This window comes from Telmatherina bonti (assembly GCF_933228915.1).
Source record: "Telmatherina bonti genome assembly, chromosome: 4".
NCBI classification, from domain to species: Eukaryota; Metazoa; Chordata; class Actinopteri; order Atheriniformes; family Telmatherinidae; genus Telmatherina; species Telmatherina bonti.
The window spans coordinates 17207151-17227872 of NC_136622.1; the positions used below are offsets into that span (position 1 = coordinate 17207151).

General features: G+C 39.4%; 4 protein-coding genes across 5 annotated transcripts; 3 read left to right on the forward strand and 1 right to left on the reverse strand.

The window, feature by feature from the left end:
- Positions 1-917: 917 nt before the first annotated feature.
- Positions 918-6708, forward strand: naa80 (N-alpha-acetyltransferase 80, NatH catalytic subunit). Its single transcript, XM_079238760.1, has 2 exons — positions 918-1032; positions 4756-6708. Coding segments are annotated over exons 1-2 (927 nt in total). The 5' UTR covers positions 918-1030; the 3' UTR covers positions 5681-6708.
- On the forward strand, positions 919-10058 carry hyal3 (hyaluronidase 3). The gene is made up of 7 exons (XM_079238758.1): positions 919-1052; positions 7910-8182; positions 8430-8865; positions 9044-9191; positions 9327-9453; positions 9592-9681; positions 9758-10058. Exons 2-7 carry the CDS (start codon positions 7937-7939, stop codon positions 10055-10057), a joined length of 1347 nt encoding a protein of 448 aa, XP_079094884.1. The 5' UTR covers positions 919-1052; positions 7910-7936; the 3' UTR covers position 10058.
- Positions 10059-10523: 465 nt separating this feature from the next.
- LOC306755081 (uncharacterized protein) lies at positions 10524-13694 on the reverse strand. 2 transcript variants are annotated; one of them, XM_079239328.1, is made up of 4 exons: positions 13354-13694; positions 11681-11822; positions 11390-11608; positions 10524-11219 (listed from the first exon to the last, which is right to left on the reverse strand). In XM_079239328.1, the coding sequence occupies exons 2-4, from the start codon at positions 11814-11816 to the stop codon at positions 11083-11085; spliced, it is 492 nt and encodes a 163-aa protein (XP_079095454.1). In that variant the 5' UTR covers positions 11817-11822; positions 13354-13694; the 3' UTR covers positions 10524-11082. The 2 variants fall into 2 exon arrangements, with proteins under 2 accessions (XP_079095454.1, XP_079095455.1); XM_079239329.1 differs by lacking the exon at positions 11390-11608.
- A 1166-nt stretch (positions 13695-14860) lies between these two features.
- amt (aminomethyltransferase) lies at positions 14861-20104 on the forward strand (the record flags this gene model as incomplete). Its single annotated transcript, XM_079239319.1, has 9 exons — positions 14861-14998; positions 16038-16205; positions 16419-16499; positions 18139-18270; positions 18353-18431; positions 18659-18804; positions 18975-19155; positions 19298-19453; positions 19929-20104. 9 exons carry the CDS (start codon positions 14861-14863, stop codon positions 20102-20104), a joined length of 1257 nt encoding a protein of 418 aa, XP_079095445.1.
- Positions 20105-20722: the final 618 nt, after the last annotated feature.

A 20722-nucleotide genomic window follows, 5' to 3' on the forward strand; every position in this document is an offset into this window, starting at 1 on the left:
GCTTCAGGGTGTGCTTGTTTATTTATTAGACCTCTTTTAGTTATAAGCTTCTTGTCGAGACAACTGCATGACTTTGTTTGCATTTATCTTCTTAAACAGTCATCCTTTTTAAAGCTGTATTTCTATCTAGCAGTCATTTCTATTTAAGCTTTATTATAGCTACTGAAGTCCAACTATATGAGTAAAAGATGCATTTAAACTGTACTCTGCTTCAATTTGGCTTACAGAGACCATATTCTGACCAGCATAAATCATGTACACAATTATTTTATTTGTGAACCGAAAAGCAGCACCGTAGTTTTACTTGCACCAGTATATAATGTCTCACTTAATGTGTCTTCTTGTGGTGTGTTTCTAATGTAAGAAATAGAAGATTATGCATATATCCATAGCTGATCCATAAATGGAAATATGAATGGGGTGTTTCTGATCTGAATAAAGTCACTCATTTAGACATACTTTCATTTAAGGAAATGTTGTCATGGATAAATAATCCTGTTTTCCTACTACACAGCCTCTAATCACTAAGGGGATACTCTAACCTGTTTGGAGTAATAAAAAGGGAATAAGGCAGTCTTGTTTAAGAATGCATTAAAGCCAGACTAGCAGATAGTCAATCATTGTGATGACTTCTGAGTTTGGGCTTAGAGCAGAGATCTATCCAACAAACCACATTAAGTTGAGGCCATTTTTTTCTTGTTGTTAACCACTTTCACCTTATTTACCAAGTAGTATAGCAGAACTGGTTATAAAAATGATTGACGTACTCTCAGGCGTTTCTGTATTATGTAATACCACTCCAGTCCACTTGATGGCAGTAGTGAGATCACGCGAGAATAAATCGCGAGGACTCCCTCACCCGATGCAAACCTGTCTGTGTTTGACTGCTAGAAACTGTCAGTGGATCAGACACCATAAGCTGCTATCAGCTGTTGTAACTCAGGCCAGAAGTAAAGGCTGGCCGTAGATCAGCTGCGAGTTAAACCCCTGGTTTTAACGAGAGGACCGGCGTCAAACCGCAACATTGAAAATGTAGGTAACATTACAGTGTGGTAAGACAGTGCACAGTTTTGATGTGAAATTCATATTAAATAAGTGTTTGTTCCTGATTTATCATAACTGTTCTGGGTGCTCTGGTTAAAGTAGCAAATGAATAAACAATCTGTGACGCATGCAGCTGCTAATTTTTGTACCCTTGCCTTACATGGAAGCAGAAAGCCAGAGATCATTAAAACAATGTGCATAACAACTTTATTGTATATCCAATATAACGATTATGGACGTATGAGAATCCTTTAAGGAGCAAGTCGACATAACAGTTTAAAAGATTACATATTTTGTTAAATAGTCATCATTTTCTCTTCTAACTTTCCAATATATCCCCACCCCCTTCCGTTACTGTAGATACGGTAGTATATAGTAAAACGTAATGAAATAACAAAACGTTAAATTACCTAGAGGGCATTGCACACTTAGCGGCTCAACAGCTGAAGTTTTTACTCCACAATACTCATTTCTCTCAGGCATTTTACTGTTATTCTACCCACCCGGTATGTTTGCATTAAATAGTGCCCATCTATTGATGTAGCTTCACGTGTCCATTGCGCATGAGCGCTACGCATAGGAACTGCTTGTCTCGTCTTTTTCGAATATGTACGCAAAATTGGTTAGTTTTACGAGCAATGTTGCGAAAAATATTTATCTTATTTCAACGTTGAAAACGGTTTTTTTTTTTGTTTGTTTGTTTTATCAATCGAATGATTTTTTTTACAGTGATAGGCTTTGTTGTGGTAGTTATGTTCCCACAATGCACAGCGACCGTGTAGCTATTAAGTTCATTCGACTTTAAACTATTTACCAAAACAATTACTTAAACGCTGGTATTATATTCCTGAAAAAGATCATAGTTTTAATAAATTGTAGTCATATGACGTTTGAAGAAGCGCTGTGACGTGGAACCGTAATAGAAGAAGACATGACGGAGAGGTATAGTGGACCCTCTGGCGGCAGCAAGTCAGATAACTCTTGTTTCTCTTCAGATCGTATAAATCTTTCGCCTTTTACTAAAGATTTCCGTGGAGAGGAACAATAAGAGTATAACTCAATTTTTTGATGCCCTGCTGATGTGGGGCTTCCTAAATTGTACAAAGAAAATCGAATGTACCTATGGGGTTCATAGTAAAGAATCTCATGTCTGACTCTGCCAATACACCTGTAACACTGTGTAATAATTTGATTAGATTACCGGCCCTCAGATAAGTAATTTAATAAGAACACAAATCGTTTGTAACAGAACTTTTTTAAGTTGAGAACTTAGCATTTTTGTTTTCTTTATACCTAAAATCTTATATAATGTCCAAGTTATAAATTAACATACATTTACTCTGCTATTCTGGAAAAATGATCTGAAGTTATAAACCGTGTTAAAACAATGACAACAGGGGTTGAAAGATATGAAAGTAAATGACAATATTGACATGAAATATTAAAATGTGACAACAGCTGAATTATGGATACAGATACTTTAAAATATGAAAATAAACAAAAATGGTTTAAATAGGTTTTTATCCACACTGAAGCACTAAAAAAACAACATTTTCTGATGTTAAAAAAAAAAAAATAGAAAGGAAAAGGTGTCACAAGTGTTACTTAAGTGAAATGCAGTTCTTTATTTTCTACTCGGTCAGCTTCCTGTTGCAGGACTTTGTGTATTGAGTTCATAACTTGTTACACAGTCAGCTGTTAGCTTCATCTCTTCTCTCCCTGTTGGTGAGTCAGAATTGTTTATCTTTTGTTTATTTTAAGTCTTTATCTAAACTGTGTGGCCTTTTATGCCATTTCATCTTCTTTGAAAATGGACTTTTATTCTCACTCCTCTCTGTTGTCGTGCTTCTTTAAGGCCCAATAACCACTGTGGATCATCTTGCAACAGTTTTCTGAGCCATAACGTTGCATGGTAACATCAGCTGTAACAGTGTAAATGTTCTCCAGAATTTCTTGACTTAATTATGGTCAACTAACACGAGGGAATGAGGTTCTAGTAGGCTTTTTTGTTGTCTTCAATTCAGAATATAGCTTTTATATTAATGCTAATGGATGGCAAGAATATACAACACTGATAATTCCAACCGAATATGGTAATGAGGGGTACGCTTATTGAGAAACAACTCAGCTTTTTTAAGCAACTGTGTGACTAAATGTGTTTAACTACTATTTCCCTTTTGAGGATGATAAAAGCATTTTAAAAGTTAGAAGGTACAGTTTAAAAAAACATTGCTAGACATCATCTTAACAGCACTTTGACACAGGAGAATAAATGTCTATGTATATGTTTTATGTCTAAATTCATTCTTTGGGAATCATCATATTAACTGTGAGGGATTTTAATTCAGACAAACATCTTTAAATAAACAGGTCAAAGGACTATTGATGCATTTACTGCATTAATATTAATCATTGCGTTCATTTGCCTCATGCTGGGCTCAAATTAAATCTGTTTGGGTTCAGCTCAAAATAACCTGATGCAGCAGGTAGCACAGAATTACAGGTAGAACATACAGAAAATTACAGCTTTTACAGCTGAATCAGGCACCCTTTTATCCTCAGCTGCATGCTATAGTTACACAGTGGGCGCAATAATGAAAAAGAAGCGTTTCATTGGTGAAACCAGTGTTTTTTTTATACCTTATGGCACGAGTGAAACCTTCCATGTGACGAGTTTCTGATATAAAGTTAAGGTGATCTGAAAAATAAAACCCCTTTTTCAGGACAGAGCTGTGATTTTTCATTTGTAAGGTGTTATATGTAGTCTGGAAGTTCACGTCCTTTGACACTGAATGCCAGCTGGGTGGAAATGTTGCCATTTTTCTGTTCATCTCTTTGCTGCAAATGGTGCAAATATTTGAAAAAGTTTATTTACCTACAGGAAATGGCCATTTATATTATACTGAACACGCAATCTAAAGATAGTTAATTATGTTGAGTCTCCATCACAGACTGGTGGTAGAAAATTTGACATGGTGCTTGAGGAGGAGGCAAAAGTGTGTGGTTTAGACTGTTTCACTGATGTTATCATAGCATTGCAGTATTTTGGACATAGATGGGAAAGGACCACATCTCTGCAATTACCAATATAATAATGATGGGTAATAATTTTTACTTTATTAACCATGATTGAGAAATTAACATTTTACCCATAGATATACTAGAGAGCAGTGGGCTGCCATGATTCTGTAGACAAGGGTTACCTTTGTGGGTATGTTGCAGACTTAAATCCCAGTCCAGACCCTGGCTCACCTTAGGAACCATTAGGCTACCTACCACCCCCCCAGGTATACTGTAACTCCCAGGCCCTAAACTAAACTGGGTTGAGTTTTTTTTTTTTTTTAAGGTTGATAATCTTTTAGAGAAACAGGAGACGGACAGTGAAGGTTAAATTGTAAAAACTTAAAGATTAGAAGGAGATCAACACTAGTTTTAGCCTCCTGCAAGTGTCTCTTTTTATAGCAGATAGAGACTGCAAGACGTTGGCATGACAACACATCTGAACCTGCTGTCAAGACAGCAGAAGTTTGGTGTTTCTGGTGTAGTGACTAACGAGTTATCCCAGAGTGCATCTGTAGCTGTTTATACATTTTGGCTCAAAATACTCACCTTGCAAAATTTTGTCATCAGATTGATCATAACAGTTTCTAACGTTGTCACACTTAGTTGTAGAAGTTGAATAAAGACTGACTTGAACCCTGATCATCACAGGTCTGAGCCCATAAAACCCTCAAATTCCATACTGGACCACAGAGATGAGCTGGATGTTGATCCAGTTCCAGCTCCAGACTGTCAGACAAATCACACGGAAAAGGTCTCAACACCGGAGGAGAAGCCACACAAAGACTCTGAGCTACCAGAGAGGATCCGCGTGGTTCCGATCCACCAGCGGCCCGACCTGCTGGTTCCCTGCGCTGACCTGGTCAACTCTGAGTGGCAGAGAAGTCAGGCCGCCCGGGTCCACTCCCTCCAGAAATCCTGTTCAGAGTTTCCCATCAGCCTTGTCCTCCTGCAGGGTCACAGAGGGACGGAGAGGCTACTTGGGCACGCCCGGCTATCACGGGTCATCGGTCACACCAGCAGCCTGTTCATCGAGTCAGTAGTTGTGTCCAAGGAGGAGCGGGGGAAGGGGTATGGTCGGAGTCTGATGGAGGAGACGGAGCAGTACGCCAAACGCAGAGGCTTCAAGCGTCTCTGCCTGACCACCCACGACAAGCAGCACTTCTACGCCCACCTTGGCTACGTCTTGTCCACACCAGTGCAGAGTTCAGGTGCTGTGATGGCCTTCGTTCCCATGGAGATGCTCATTAGGTTCTCTAGGATCCCGCCTGCAGAGATGAGCGAGCAACAACAAGCATCTACGACGGCGGATGCTCAAGTATCAGAGGAGAACGCAGCATCAGGAGGGTCAGCTCCACCTTTTAGTTTACCACCTCCATCTCCCACTTCCATCCCTCCTCCTCCACCACCTTTGCCTTCCATACCTCCACCACCTCCTCCCTCTATCCCTCCTCCACGTCCTCCTCCTCCTCCTCCACCACAGTCTGCAGGGCAGCTTGTAGTTCAGACTGTGACTGAAACTTCCTACAGAGATGCCAAAGGAGTTCCCATCTTTTGGATGCACAAGGACATTTGATGAACACGGATACACTCAGCAGTGCTTTCACCCACACTAATCCCCTCACACATACACACACACACACACACACACACACACAAACATGCATTCACAGGAAACCAGTAATGGAGGAAATAGCAGATCAAGAAGTACATATTGGCTCCAACTTCAAAATGCTTTTGCAGGATGCGTAATTAGTGCCTCTTTTGTGATCTCAAAGAGGCACAAAAAGATTGGCAAAACAGCCAGAAGACACACAAACAACTACAGACACACAAATGAACCAAAAGAAAGGACCTGATGAGAAAAAAGGACACATGGCCCTTAATGGGTATGGGATTACACAACAACTCAGGGACTCCTAGTGGATTTTAGAAAGCTACAAATGGACTCAAAGTATGGACAAAGACATTGGAAATGACAGCAAAACAGGGCAAAAATAATGACAAAATATAACTTTGCCTTCAACGTGCCTTGCTGAACTACCGGAAAACCGACTCCTTATTAAAGAGACGGATTTATAGCAATAAAAAGTTTGATAAGATATTCCTTTCGTTTGTGTTTATTCTCGAATCACCTTTCGGAAATGTTAATCATCATTTAATGGCTCTTAGCATGTAACAACAGCATGTATTTATGTTTCAGTTTGCAGTATTTTTGTAGAAAAAAAAAAGACAAATCCTTTCTAATATTAATATTTTTGTTTAATTATTGATAAATAACAAAAAAAAAAAACCTGCTTAAGTTAAGTTACTTGATAAATATTCACAATTTCTGGCATCCTTTTATCAAATCTGCCAAATCTAAACGTTTCCTCTGGCATGTCTGCTGTGTGGAAGATGTATCTATAGTGTGCCTGCAGGTTCTGACTCTCTTCTGTGTTGAAGTTGTAACTTTCTCCTCTCTGCAACTCTCTTACAGTCAAATGTTTTAGGCTGTTGTCCTGCTGGAAGATGTAATATCTTCTCTTCCCTTGTTTTATTGCCATTTGTGAAAGACATGGCTGATCCCTCGTAGATAACTTATGCACAACAGCAGGGGTTGTTAATAGGGATGCACCGACACTGATACCAGCATCGGTATCAGCTTAATACCAAGTGTGTGTACTCGTACTTAGTTTTAATAAAAGAGTATCGATGCCACACTAGTCAAGCTAGCGTAGATGTGTTTGATGACATGCTTCGGACATGTTTTAAAATAAATAAATACCTTAAATGTTAAAATGTGACTTTTTTTTTTACACTAAAAGTGAGATCTTTTTTCGAAACCACAGATTTATAGTTATATTTAGGTAAAATGTGCCAAATCAAAATAAAACTTGCTGGAATTGTTAGATCTGTAATGTAATATTTGTATTGGTGATGTAACTTCAGAAAGGATGGATATTAATTACAACCTAATGAAATCTTACACAGTTATAACAGCAATATTAACCATAGTCACAATAATGTTCACATAAACTGATTTGGTATCGGCAAATATCGGCAGATATTAAAATTTCAGGTATCAGATCGGGATTCCCAAAAAGTGTATCAGTGCATCCCTAGTTGTCAATCTTTACTGCCAAAGAAATCCCCTTTTCATTGACAAAGATGTCTACTTATTTTCTTCATGAACATCATTTGATCATCTGTAGGCAAACTGTTGCACTTCTCTGGTTTCCACTGAAGTTTCCACAGTTTGAAAAATGATCCTCAAAAGATTGTCGCTTATTCAGGAAAATGTAGTAGTTTTAAGGAATCTCAAACTCTTTTCTTTGAAGACAACTGTCCTGCAGATTTTTTATGCTTTCCTGCTTTCTAAAGATTTGTTCATTTCATGCAGTTGTGTTGAAGCAGGGGAACATCTAAAACCTGCAGGACAGTCCTCCAGGACTGGAATTTGAGATCCGTGTTTTAGCATCTTCACAGTTCTCGGGTGGTAACATTTCTTAATAATGTCACAATGATCTTAGATGATCGTCTTGTTGTCTCTGAAACTATGAGGTTGGCCGACAATGGCATCTTTAAAAGTATGAGGAAATTATTTAAAATAAGCTCAAGTGTGCAAATAATTATGTTCTGTGGAATACATTGTGTGTTGTTTCTCTACTTATTTAAAAAAAAAAAAAGTTTTCGGTATCCTCTTTTAAAATGAAATGTTAGAAAAATGGTTTAGTCGCATTTAATTCTGAAGATTTATTTCAAAATTTGTACCCTTCTCATTGGTAAATAAAAAAAAAAAAAGATGACTTCTCTCTCCTGTCAGGTCGGACAGGTCACTGGGTGAGCAGCCATGGTGCTGTCTCGTCTCCTCCTCCTCCTCCTCCTCACGTCTCCGTTCTGCTGCACCTCCCTGACAAAGCCCACCCATCCAGTTGTTAATCCCCACTTGGCTGCAGCAGGTCCCATCCTGCAGGACCGGCCCTTCATCGTGGTGTGGAACATGCCCACAGAAAACTGTCAGAAACGCCACAACATCCAGCTGGACCTGGAGGACTTTGACATTGTGGAGAACAAAAAGCAGCACTTCCAGGGACAGGTGAATGAATGATGCGGGAGCACCATAATGTCCCCATTTGCATATATTAATTCCATTTACCAGTATACAGTGCATTTTTTCTAGTTCTGAACCCTTTCCAAAGACTTTTCACTCTAAATGAATTTAAAAGCACTTAAACTTAGATATAGACCTGATGAAGATGCACATGTAGTAACCAAGCAGTAAAAACTACATTAAAGGATTGGTAAATCATTTTATTTCAAGACAAAATGTTTCCACTTTCCAGGAAATGACCATCTTCTATCGAGACCGCCTGGGAGAATATCCGTACCTCTCCCGCGATGGTAGGAAGGTGAACGGCGGAACCCCTCAGCTGGGGGACCTTGCTGCTCACCTTTCCATCACAGAGATGCAGCTCTCTCTCTTTTTGCGTCCCAACTTTTCTGGTTTGGCGGTCATCGACTGGGAAGAGTGGCAACCATTGTGGGAGAGCAACTTTGGATCCAAGATGGAGTACCGGAGGCTTTCCAAGCTACTGGTGAGACAGGAGAGACCGGATTTGTTGGAGAAGGATGTGAAAGTCCTGGCGAAGCGGAAGTTTGAGGAAAGCGCAAAGAGGTTTATGGAGGAAACGCTGCGGCTGGCGCTCAAACATCGGCCCAGTGGATTCTGGGGGTTTTATGGTTTCCCCTCCTGCTTTAATAAACACAAAAGAAAGACAGGTAGAGTGAACTTCAGCTGGTTCTTCTGCAATTTGGTCAGCTTCTTGTTATTTACACTGATGTAGTGCATGTCATGTTGTTTATTACTAAGTAATTAACTACATAAAACAAGTATCTAAACACTTATTTACACAAAGACTGTAGATTTTAAGTCTGATTTAACTGGTTGTATGATCAGACCACAACTACACAGGACGTTGTCATGAGGGCACCAGACAACAGAACGACCGTCTGTCGTGGCTCTGGACTCAGTCCACTGCGCTCTATCCCAGCATCTACTTACCACCAAGGCTGGCAGGGTCAGCAGATGCAGCTCTGATGATCAGGTACAAACAGTGACATGAAAACCCAGTCGTCCATTATATGTGGCTTCCATCGTAAGCATTTCCAACCACAGCCGTCACCCAACCAAAGATATAACTGTCTGCTGAATGCTGATGCACCATATCTTCTACACTCAGACATCGACTTCTAGAGGCTTTGAGAGTGGCATCACTTTGGCGTCATGGCAACAACACCTATCTTGCTACACCCGTCCTTCCTTACGCCAGGTTGGCGTTCACACACACGCTTAACTTTCTCAATAAGGTAACAGCTCATTAACATATTCAGATTAACTTTGCAGTGGGAACTTTAAAATACAGTATGTTGGAAGACCTAAAGTGTGTGTGTGTGTGTGTGTGTGTGTGTGTGTGTGTGTGTGTGTGTGTGTGTGTATGTGTGCAGACGGACCTGGAGCATACTCTTGGAGAGAGCGCATCACTTGGCGCAGCTGGAGTTGTGCTGTGGGGAGAAATTAAATTTGCTAAATCCAAGGTGTGTGAGAAAAGTCATCACTGTATGTGTGTTTGTGTGTCTGTGTGTAACCCCTTCCTCTTCTCCCACCTCCCAGCAACAGTGCATCCTCCTCAAAGAGTACATCCACAACGTTTTGGGTCCCTTCGTTCAGTCTCTCAGGTCTGGCACGCATCGCTGCAGTCTCCAAATTTGCCATGGCAACGGTCGCTGCACCAGGCGACACCCTGGCTCTGGTCGCAAACTGTCCTCGGCTTCTGCTGCCATCTCTGGCCCTCGTGGAAATAATGAATCCACCAACAGCAAATATTTCCGCAAACACTTCATGTGTCTGTGCTACGCAGGCTGGACTGGGTCGGAGTGTCACCAGAGGAAGGATGTCAACATACAGACATGATTAAGCCAAACTTTTCTGTTGAGATATTTGATATACTGTTGATTAACTGGAAAATTTGATTGAAATGCTCAATTTGAACATGATGTCTGCAATAAATAAATTTAACCATTGGAACAGAGGCATGTTTACCTTTATGAAATCAAATTAATTGAAATTAAGAAAAGTATATAAGACCATTATTATTCAATATAGTGGTAATATATTCCTGATCTCTTGTTATTAACGTAAAGAATTGTGTGAAAAATGTTTTGGAAAGAGGCAAATGCATAGAAGAGATTAGCTCAATATAAGCGGAGCCCAAACTCTTCTTGCTGGGATTTTTATCCCAATGAATTCAGGTCAGTTCACAGCGCTGCAAAAACAAATCCAGTTCCTAAACAAAAGTCTGAAAACTAGAACTTTAGATTATAAGACAACATTTAGACATCACTGCACAGACAAAGTTGCTGATTTTTTAAATGTGTTTTCCAATTTAATGATCACATCATTGATCACATTTGTTTTTCTTTTTGTATTCTGTCTTATTTTCCATGTTGCTTTAGCTGTAACAATTGGGGTCTTTTTGCCACACGAAATTGTCCTCTTAACATTTCTTTTTGGTAAAAAAAGAAAAAAAAACATACACACAATTTTTGTATCATTTTTCAGATAGGCATTTAAAAACATTGTCACATAAAGACATTTTAAAGACATTAGACAATGGTAACAGTGTGATGTCATGAACCATATCGCATCATTTAATCTGATCAAAAAAATAATAATTTATACATCAATTATAAAAAAAAAAAGGTCTGGTGGAGTACAAAGTATATATCTCCCTGTAACATTATAGATGTTGTTCAGCGAAGATTTGGACACAAGTTTGAAAAAAAAAAAAAAAAAAAAAGAAAGAAATAAGAGAAGAATAAACAAAGCTAAACACTCTTTTTTCTTTTTCCATAATCTTGAAATATTTGAATTCTTTGTTTAAACTGCGTAGGTCTGAGTGCAGGTGCACAGTGTTTGGTATTCCGTGTACATCCTCTTCATGTTCCTCCTCTCATGGATGTCAGGTTTAGTCTCAGAGCCTGAAGTTCTTGGATCAGCAGTGATAACTCTGTGGCTGCAGCCTCCTTCTTCCTCACTGCCTCTGTCAGCATCCGGATGGCGCCGCCCTGCTGGACTGGAGGAGGAACAGCTTTACATGAGGAACAAACTTGTTCAGTATGCTCTTTAAAATTTTCTTGAAAGCAGCATCCTGGCCTCTTGGTTTTAAGTTAAAATTTAAAGAAACTGTTTGGAAACCTTTTAATAATATATTAGAAATATCATGAAGAGAGCAAGAATGACCACCTAAGAAGTAGAAGATAAGCAACACTGTCAACAGAAGCAATGCGATAACAGCACATCCCATGGTGTAGGCACGCGACGAACTTGGTGTCAGCATATCCTGCAGACGACTCTGCCATTTGCTGCTGAGTGGGTGGTTTATATGACTGACAGATGCCGCATCATGTGTGTACAGGTTCCCATTTGGAGAGGGTATATACGCAGGGCGAGGAGGTCTCATCCCTGAAACCATAGACAGACAGTCGGTTTGTGTGTGTGGATAGTATGTGTTTACAGTTGTGTTAGGGTGCGTACCTTTGTGGCTGTGTTCGGGGTGTGTTCGGTGGAGGTCATTGATGGAGTCCACAGAATGTAGCTCAATCTCAGTGAGATCTCTTTCACTGACCCTGTAGAACTGGGGAGTGGTCTGGGACGAAGGGGGCCTCGACATCTTTGCCTGTTTTGAGGGAAACATGAGTATGAGAAGAGGATTACTTGAGCAACAAAGGGGTCTACATAGGCTCAACTCTCAGAGAAAACATTGCTGTAGAACTGCATGAAACATCTTGCTGGTAGGCACATTGTCGCTGCCAGTTTGGTCAATTTTCAAACATGAAATTAATAACCTCATTGGCATCAAAGCTTCTAACTAGAGCTGCTTCTTCTTACAACATGTGACACTAACGATGAACTCTGGAGTTGGAATAACTGAGGATTCAGTGGATTTCTTTTTGGTGACATTTTCACCACAACCATCAGAAAAAAATGTTTTCATGTTGCCTTTTGTGTTTTAGTGCTACAAAGTAGCTGTTAGCTGTACAAGTAGAACAATAAATGATCATTAGGTCTGGAAATCAAACCTCAGTGACAAAGTGGAATTGATTGAATAAAAAACAAAAAACAAACAAACAAACAACAAAAACTAATAGGTTCAGGTATGTACTTAAAGATTTGTATGCTTTTACTAATTCCTGAAAAGACAGGCCCTGCTGTGATGGAGTATGTTGTGCATCAACGTAAATGTCTAAGGATTTGTGTGAGGCTCAAAAGATATACGAACTGATTATAGGAGTCAAAATCAGAACTAAATAAAAATTTTCAACGCTAGCCATGATGCAAGTCATTTAGGAAAGAGTAACATCATCGTGGTCCAGATTACAGAGTGTAACCTGTTAAAACAGACTAAGACTTTTAGATGAGAAGCCTTGAAAACACAGAAGTCATGCAGGATTTGAGAAATAAGATGTAAAACTGTTCTTGTACAATCCAAAATGAAAATTTCAAAATGTCCATGTAATGTATATTCTGCAAAAACTCATTCTGATGTTTAGGAAGATAAACTGTAATCATGGTTTGGCAGGCTGATTGGACTCCAAATGTAGAGGTGTTTTCCACAAAGGGTTAGTGAAATGCAAGATTATTTCCACAAACCACTTCTTTACCTTCAGCTCTTTGTTAAAACGTTTGACAGTGAATAAGGACTATGAGCTGTGTAAAACCTAGAAACGTCTAAAGTACTGAGTTGGTTTAAAGTTACTATGTAAAATAAGAGGGAAAGATTTATACAATGTGTTTTCTCAACTAGTTTCAACATACAAACCAGGTTTCCATGTTGTCTCAGAAGAATGAATAGAAATCAAACAGATCCATACAAATTAAATTAAAAATAAGGAAACGGGTCATGTATAAATAAAGGCTTGATCAGCTTTGATGACAAAATACACATGAATAGCTTATCAGTGCTATTATTAGGGCAGGTTATCAAACCCATAAAAGTACAACGCTGTTGGAATTTGAATCAAAGGACAAAGGACAGAAGAGACTGCTACCTAATAACCTACCCAGCAGAATGAATAGATTATTTACTCTGTCAATCTGCCCGGCTACCTAATTTACTATCTACCCGATGGCACTCAAACACAAAACACTGAGCAGAGTCGAGCACAAGTGTCTTACTAAGAAGTTACTCAGGTTATATAGACAGTCACCTGATCTTACTTTCACTATGAACAAAAGCTGTTGGATTTAATGAGGTTGCTTGATTCTTGTTGTCAGCTGCTCCTCTCGTTCACTTCTCACATCCTGATACTTGTCTTGTAACAACAAAAGCAGAAAAAAGAATCCACATATGTTCTCCAGGAGTCACACAAATGAAGTCCAATGCAAACCAAACAGTGAATTGTATAATTCCAGTAAAATCCTTTCTGATAAACCAAAGAAAAAGAATTGTATTTTGTGTTTTGGGGTCTTAAACCCTGCCAGTCACTGAACAGATGGGAGATACTCCACTGCCTGTGTCCAAATATTCTGATCAAGCCCAGCCGCTGCTGCCCTGTAGAGACTTGGAGAGTTAGAGACATGGACACACAGAGGAAGTCTTTTCGGCCTTGTTACCCTCCTCCAAACATGCACATACACATACATACCCTGCTTCGCTGGCCCCCTACAGCCAAAAATAGCAGCAGAGACATGGGGTTATAATTAGTTGCTCAGGCCAAAGGATGACTACATGACCTGAGTGGAAGGCATGATGGGATGTACAAGGATAAACAAACACAGAAACACTCAAATATCACTATAGATGGGCAGCTTTATTTGACCAATTACACCTCTGATGGGTTTATTATAAAATGTGTGATACTAAACACTGATAATTTTATTATAAAATGTGTCGCGTAAAACATGCATGACTTTACTGTGTAAAGATTCTCTTGGCTTATAACTTTTATTCACAGGAGATTTCTGAACATAGACAGATGGTGAGCACCATAATTTTGTATCTTTTTTTTAAGTGTACTTATTGCCTATGTCTTTGTGTTTGTGACTTTTATAAAACATCCTTTTGGGTTTTTAAAAAAATATATTTTGTATCCCTTTTAGTGACTTTTTAAACGTTAGTATGTCAGTAATCCATCCATAGTCTTATGAGATAAATTAACAAGTTAGAAGAGTTTTCCTGGTTTTTCCTGTCTTGTCTTAGAGAAGTTGCTATACAGGTATAAAAACTAAAAGAATAAATAATTGCATCTCAGGTACGTTTTGAAAAGTGTCATTTGGACATTCATGTGGTGTCACTGCATGTTCAGTGTCTGACGGACATACAGCCAACTTATCAACTAAAAACTGTTCTGTTCCTTAACTTTCTTTCAGTATTTTCTATAAAAATGGTTATTTGTTGAACAATTTGTGCATCTAATCCATATCTATGTTTAGTTTGATCAACAATCAGTACAACAAGCCGGGACATCGATGGCTTTTGTATGTCTCCTCGCCTAATTAAACCTTTTTAAAACGTTCAACTCGTCGCGGGCAAATCATGAACTACATTTCCCACAATGCTTTGCTCCTTCCTTCGTTCATTCACCGCGGTTCGCGTGTTTTTGCCAGGAAAACAGGAATTCCACAGTGTTGAGTCCAAAGAGTTTGGAAATAGAGCGGAAGTGCTACCCTGCCGGGCGAAGCTGACGGGTGTGTGAAGAGACTTCATTGTTCGGCATGATGTGGGCTCGGCTGATGGTCGGAGTCCGGGGCTCGGGGGTCGGGCTGCGGGCTTCCAGGGGCGGCTTGTTGCGGGTCACTGGAGCTGGATGCACTGGGAGGAGACAACAGCAGATACAGGGGTTCAGTGCAGAGGTGAGGGGACAGTGACGGGTCGCTGCGTGGCCAACTAATGTTGACACAAAATACTTTAGAAGCAGCATGTTACCTACTGAAATCTGACTGGTTGATGAAAACTGTTAACAACCACTTTCACCTTATAAGATTTACCTCCCATCAAGTCTTTTATTGTGTCATTAGCGGTCTGTGACCTTGTGAAACAAACTTTTTTAAGCCCCTAAAAAGGCTGTATTACTGGATCCATTCTTTCTGAATACACTGTTCTGAACATTTATTTGCAATTGGCTGTGATCTGAGCTTTTATGCCAGATTCTTATATCTTGGGGTCCTTTTTGAAATGTCTAATTAACCAAACCAGATTGGCTCTATAATTATTAGAATCCAGAAAACCAGATAAAACGTTGTATTTTGCCACATATGGACCATTATTGGGTTGAATGGACCTAAGTGAGCCTGTTTTCAGCTCAAATTGGACCAAGTTCAGCCACAGACCAAATCTGACCAGTTAAGAGAGATTCGGCTGTACTGGGGTTGCAGTGTATTTTTATAACAGCACAAGTGTGTCACAGCGGTTTGATCATGTAGATATAATTGTGTACATCTGTCCCTGCAGAGTGCCACACTCCTTTGCTCTGCTTACTTCACTTCACTGAGCTGCACACGAGGATTTTATTAAAAGCACAAGGGACTGACTTTTCAGTATCATCAGCATGCAGAGCTGCTGCACTGATAAGCCGCCTTCGCTGGCTGGTTCAAAGTTCACAAGTTAGGCCAGACAGAACAGATAGCCAGGTTGTGACCACGCTGTGTATTTATCAGAGTTTTGTTTTACATCCTTTACTGTCAAAGATTATCCTTTGGAATGGATACAGTGTGTTGCAAAGGGTTTTGTAGAATCATAACATTTTCAATTACAAACACTTTTGCAAACTTAATAGAGATGCAAGATATTTTTTTGTGTTGGATTGCCTTCAATATTTATAGGATTTTAGCTGTGATCGAGTATTCTGTGATATTCTGCAAACTCAGACTGGTGTTTTCTTTCCCCCACCAGGCCGCCTTGAAAAAGACTCCACTCTTTGACTTCCACAGGGAGCGGGGGGGGAAGATGGTGGAGTTTGCAGGCTGGAGCATGCCTGTCCAGTACAAAGACAGTCACATTGTTTCACACATGCACACCAGAGAGCACTGTTCCATCTTCGATGTGAGCCACATGCTGCAGGTGAGACGAGCATAAGATGACATATGCAGGTACACACACTCACACACACACCTGAAAACAAGCAAGCAAAATCACAAACGGGTGAAATTAAGTTTTGCATATATTGATTTAAACTATAATTAACATCAAACTGTGGTTGTTTTTTATTTTTCAAGCCGCAGGAAACCACTCCTCCTCATGTATTTAACTGTCTCCTTTCTGTGTTTCTGTCAGACCAAAGTCCATGGCAAAGACCGGGTAAAGTTCATGGAGTCTCTGGTGGTAGCAGATATTGCAGAGCTCAAGGACAACCAGGTAGATGAAAGATTGTTGCTAGTTTTCATCTTGTCTGTGTGTTTGTGTAATTATTGTCAGATATGCTGTCAGTGAATATATGGGGCTGAACTACTGGCTGATTCAACATGTCTAGGTGATTTGGCTAAATTAATCTTTAAGTACTGAGGGGTTACGTCCTGGACGGGTCAGCTTTGTGAATGTTTAAATGATTGAGCTTATCAGTATCACTGAAATGTCATTAAATTAGGTAGATCTGCAATTCAATTATTCTATCAGATGCAGTGTTGACTGTTTCTTTGTACCAAAAAACCCCTGCAGATTATGCATTAAAACCAGTAAGAGGGCAGATTGTAAATGTCTTTATTTGTTTTCTGGAGACTTTAATAAAGAAAGAACCCTGATATTTAAAATATTTAACAAGAAATCTCTGTTTTAGGTTGCACAAGCATCCCTTTACAGACATTTCTCAGTTTAGGTTCTCACTGTGCACACACACCAATGTTAGTTTTTTTTATATTGGTGAGAATTGATTGAAAGGTGAATATTGTACAGAATCAGTCAGTCAGTCAGCCAGATTATTTGGAAGGCACAATACATCTTAATAAACATTTCATAACACATTAAAGCTGGGGTAGGTAATCTTGTTCAGAGACATTGTTTTTTTTTTTACCCTGGGTGAAGTGGTTCCTCATCCTGATAGTAGTCTGTACACTTTGTAATCATGAACAATAAGAAATATATTTAGACCCCTCAGTTTACTGTAAATCTGCAAAAACTCTGACCAATCAAAACATTCGAGCCGAATTGAAGTTGTTCATTTCTTATATTTCGTAAGCTTCTTCTCTCGGCTCCCCTCCTTCCGCGGCGCATATCTGATCGCCACTCACTGCACATAAATAGCGTGTTAGGATGAAAATACAAAGTAGTGAAGAAGAAACTCAGAAAGCAAGGTAAAAACACAACCTCCTTGGCGGAGGTAAGAAAAAAGCCTTGGATCATGCAAGGAGCAAAACCAGAGGGGAGGAACCAAGACATGGCACCACTTTCAGAGCTTGCTAGCTCCCCAACATTACCTACCCCAGCTGTAAATTTAAACATGCTCGATTATAGACTGAGCCCAACTTCGGTTCCTTGTCCTCAGAAGATATTAAGGGAAGCAGGAAGATGTGCATTAGGCTCTGGCATGTCCCAGCAAAGGTCAACCTCTTATCTCCTAAATTCCAACATTAGATGTAAATTAGAAATGAATTGTAGCTTACTTATTTTTATAAGTAGGATACTTATAAGTAACCAACTTATAAGTAGGATACTTACTCATGTTTCCCCTGTGTCATGAGGGGAAACAATCAAATGTTACATTTCTGTCTGTGGCAACAGAAAACCTTTGTTGTGACGTCTTTGTCATACATTTGTTCATACATAACAAGCTATCCCAATTTACCTTGTATATCAGGTTAATTTTAGGCCAGGATCTTCTTAGTTCATATGGTCTCTACTGTTCTGTTTTCACAGCTAACTGTACGACAGGTAACATTTTTGTATGGAGCATCAGAGTAGCAGACCTACACAACTGTGTCCATGATATACAAGATCAATTTCTGCTTTTTATTATGTTCTTACTCACTCATCTTTTTCTCTCCTCTTCCTCACCTCTCAGGGAACGTTGTCTCTCTTCACCAATGAAAAAGGAGGAATTATGGATGACCTCATAGTGACAAAGACCGACCAGGGCTACCTGTATGTGGTTTCCAACGCGGGCTGTGCTGACAAGGACTCGGCTCATATGAAGGTGAATAGAAAGGACTGTATGTTTGCAGACAAGCCTGAGATCAATCAGGGAATTTCTGACGTGTGTGTGTTTTGTATTTGAGGCCAGACTAGCACATTTTAAAGCTGCAGGGTTTGATGTGGATCTGGAGTTTCTTGATGAAGCACTGATTGCTGTTCAAGGTAAGTTGTCTGTTAACCTTATATATTATATTCCTCCTCTATTGTAATTGATTTTTAGACAATTGTTGTCCTATTTTAATTTATAATTTTAGTAATGATTAGATTTGCAACAAGTCTTAGCTGGGATTTACTTCACTCTTTTCTTTGTTGATTGTAACGTGACCTCTGTTTAGGCCCTATAAGTTCCAAGTCTTAGGTTATGTTGATATATATTTGTCTTTCATCAGGTCCGACCATGTCCCAGGTTCTCCAGGAAGGTCTTAAAGAAGATCTTGGCAAGCTAACCTTTATGACTTCCACTCTGGCTACTGTGTATGGTGTCCCTAACTGCAGGATCACCCGCTGTGGATACACGGGGGAAGACGGTGTGGAAGTCAGTGTCTCTGTTTCGTCATCTAAAATTCATTTTAAGACATGTTCATTTCTGGCAACACACATACATCCAGTTGATATGACTTCTGTTCCTCAGGTTTTCTCCAAACCTTTGCTTATTTGTTCATGAATTCCTCAAAAAATTGGTTTATCTGTCTCTGTGTCGCCCAGATATCTGTTCCTCGGTCCAGAGTGGTTGAGCTGACGGAAAAGCTGCTGAAAAACCGCGAGGTGAAGCTGGCCGGTCTTGGAGCAAGGGACAGTCTTCGGCTGGAGGCAGGGCTTTGTCTCTATGGCAACGACATAGATGAGACCACCACACCTGTTGAAGCCACTCTTGTTTGGACAATAGGTGAGGTTTTATTTGTCAACACAAAGTATTTTAATTGTTTTTGTGGCTGTCTGTGGTGGTTTAGGCAATATAAAATGTAAATCATTTTATAGTTTGGATTCTGTGTGACTGGAGATTCCTGTGCTTTTCTTCTCACTTGCAGGAAAGCGCAGGCGTCAGACCAAAGACTTTCCTGGCGCTGATATCATTATACCTCAGATCAAAGCCAAGACAGCCAGGAAGAGAGTTGGTCTGGTATCCACCGGACCACCAGTCAGACAGCACACACCCATCCTCGGCCCTGATGGAAAGGTCGTAGGTCAGAATACCACAGAGTTTGGGAAGGGAGAGAACTGTGGCATCTCAGTCAAGTCATATTTAATAACAGACAATCAAATTTGATACAAAATGGAAGACTTATATTGACAAAAGTCACTTTTTTCTTGATTTATTGTCTCTAAAACTTTTCCACAAGAAGTTTAAAAATTCCAGCAACTTTAAATTCTTCATATTCTGCATGTAAAATGTTCAATTTAATTAGAATTTTTTATGTGATTGAAATGAGCATTACCACATATGTTTAATGTGATAATTGCATGTCATTTCTTAACATTAACAGGGTTACAAGTAGATTGGAGAACAGATGTGAAATGCAGAAAAGAATTGTCCTTAAATTTCCACAAAAGTTTGATTTCTCTCTTCAGAGACGTTTTCCTGTCTGTTAAAAAGCAGGGGAAATATTTCTGACCGAGATTTTTATTTGGAAAGTTATTATTTTCTGATCTTCTTTTAAGGTGAAGTGACCAGCGGCTGCCCCTCTCCTTGCCTGAAAAAGAATGTTGCCATGGGTTACGTGGATTCAGCATTCGCCAAGAATGGAACATCGATCCAGGTTGAAGTCAGGAAGAAAGCAGTGCCGGCAACTGTCAGCAAGATGCCCTTTTGCCCGACTAACTACTATTTTGGATAGGAGTCATGTACTGTATAAGATTATACACCTCAAAGTGGACCATAATGTATTTCCACTGGCTTGTATTTTGCAGTGGTGCCACCTACTGGTTGATTCCAGCAATGCTAGACTAATAGAATACAAGTCCTTTTGGTGCATCCTCTGAGAGGAAAAAAACATTAAAAATTGAAAACTTTCATGCTGTAAAATGTGCATCTGATATAAAATAACAGGGCACATGGTTAGAAGACTTAACAAGACAGGATCTTACATGCAGTATAATGCAAAGACTTCATGCAGGATATTTTTTATAGTGCAGGTTATCATCTTACATAAAGTTTGTCATTATCCTGCTTGAGTTTAAGAAGTGCTTTGTGCATTAGTATGATTTCACCCACAAATAGATGTGTAGGGAATCATAAGCAGGTTACAGATGAGATGGAATCAATTAATAAATAACATTAATTCTGAGACTGTGTGATTACACATTGAAGTTAGAAAGGTTAGCATGTGGTTTGACTTTATTCTGTGTGAAAAGTTTGCAAGTTAACCTGAACAAACTCTTACACGATAACAAAACTTATGATGTGTTTAGATTCATTGCACACTAATATTCAATTAACTACTTCATGCAGAATA

What these genes read in the sequence shown, in the direction of transcription:
- LOC306755081 (XM_079239328.1), bottom strand. Translation starts at nt 11,816, where the DNA reads ATGTCGAGGCCCCCTTCGTCCCAGACCACTCCCCAGTTCTACAGGGTC. An exon ending in CCCCGAACACAGCCACAAAG is followed by an intron (nt 11,609 to 11,680) that starts GTACGCACCCTA and finishes CTATGGTTTCAG; the next exon opens with GGATGAGACCTCCTCGCCCT. An exon ending in GCTTATCTTCTACTTCTTAG is followed by an intron (nt 11,220 to 11,389) that starts GTGGTCATTCTT and finishes TTCCTCCTCCAG; the next exon opens with TCCAGCAGGGCGGCGCCATC.
- hyal3 (XM_079238758.1), top strand. Translation starts at nt 7,937, where the DNA reads ATGGTGCTGTCTCGTCTCCTCCTCCTCCTCCTCCTCACGTCTCCGTTC. An exon ending in TAAACACAAAAGAAAGACAG is followed by an intron (nt 8,866 to 9,043) that starts GTAGAGTGAACT and finishes TTGTATGATCAG; the next exon opens with ACCACAACTACACAGGACGT. An exon ending in TTAAATTTGCTAAATCCAAG is followed by an intron (nt 9,682 to 9,757) that starts GTGTGTGAGAAA and finishes CCCACCTCCCAG; the next exon opens with CAACAGTGCATCCTCCTCAA.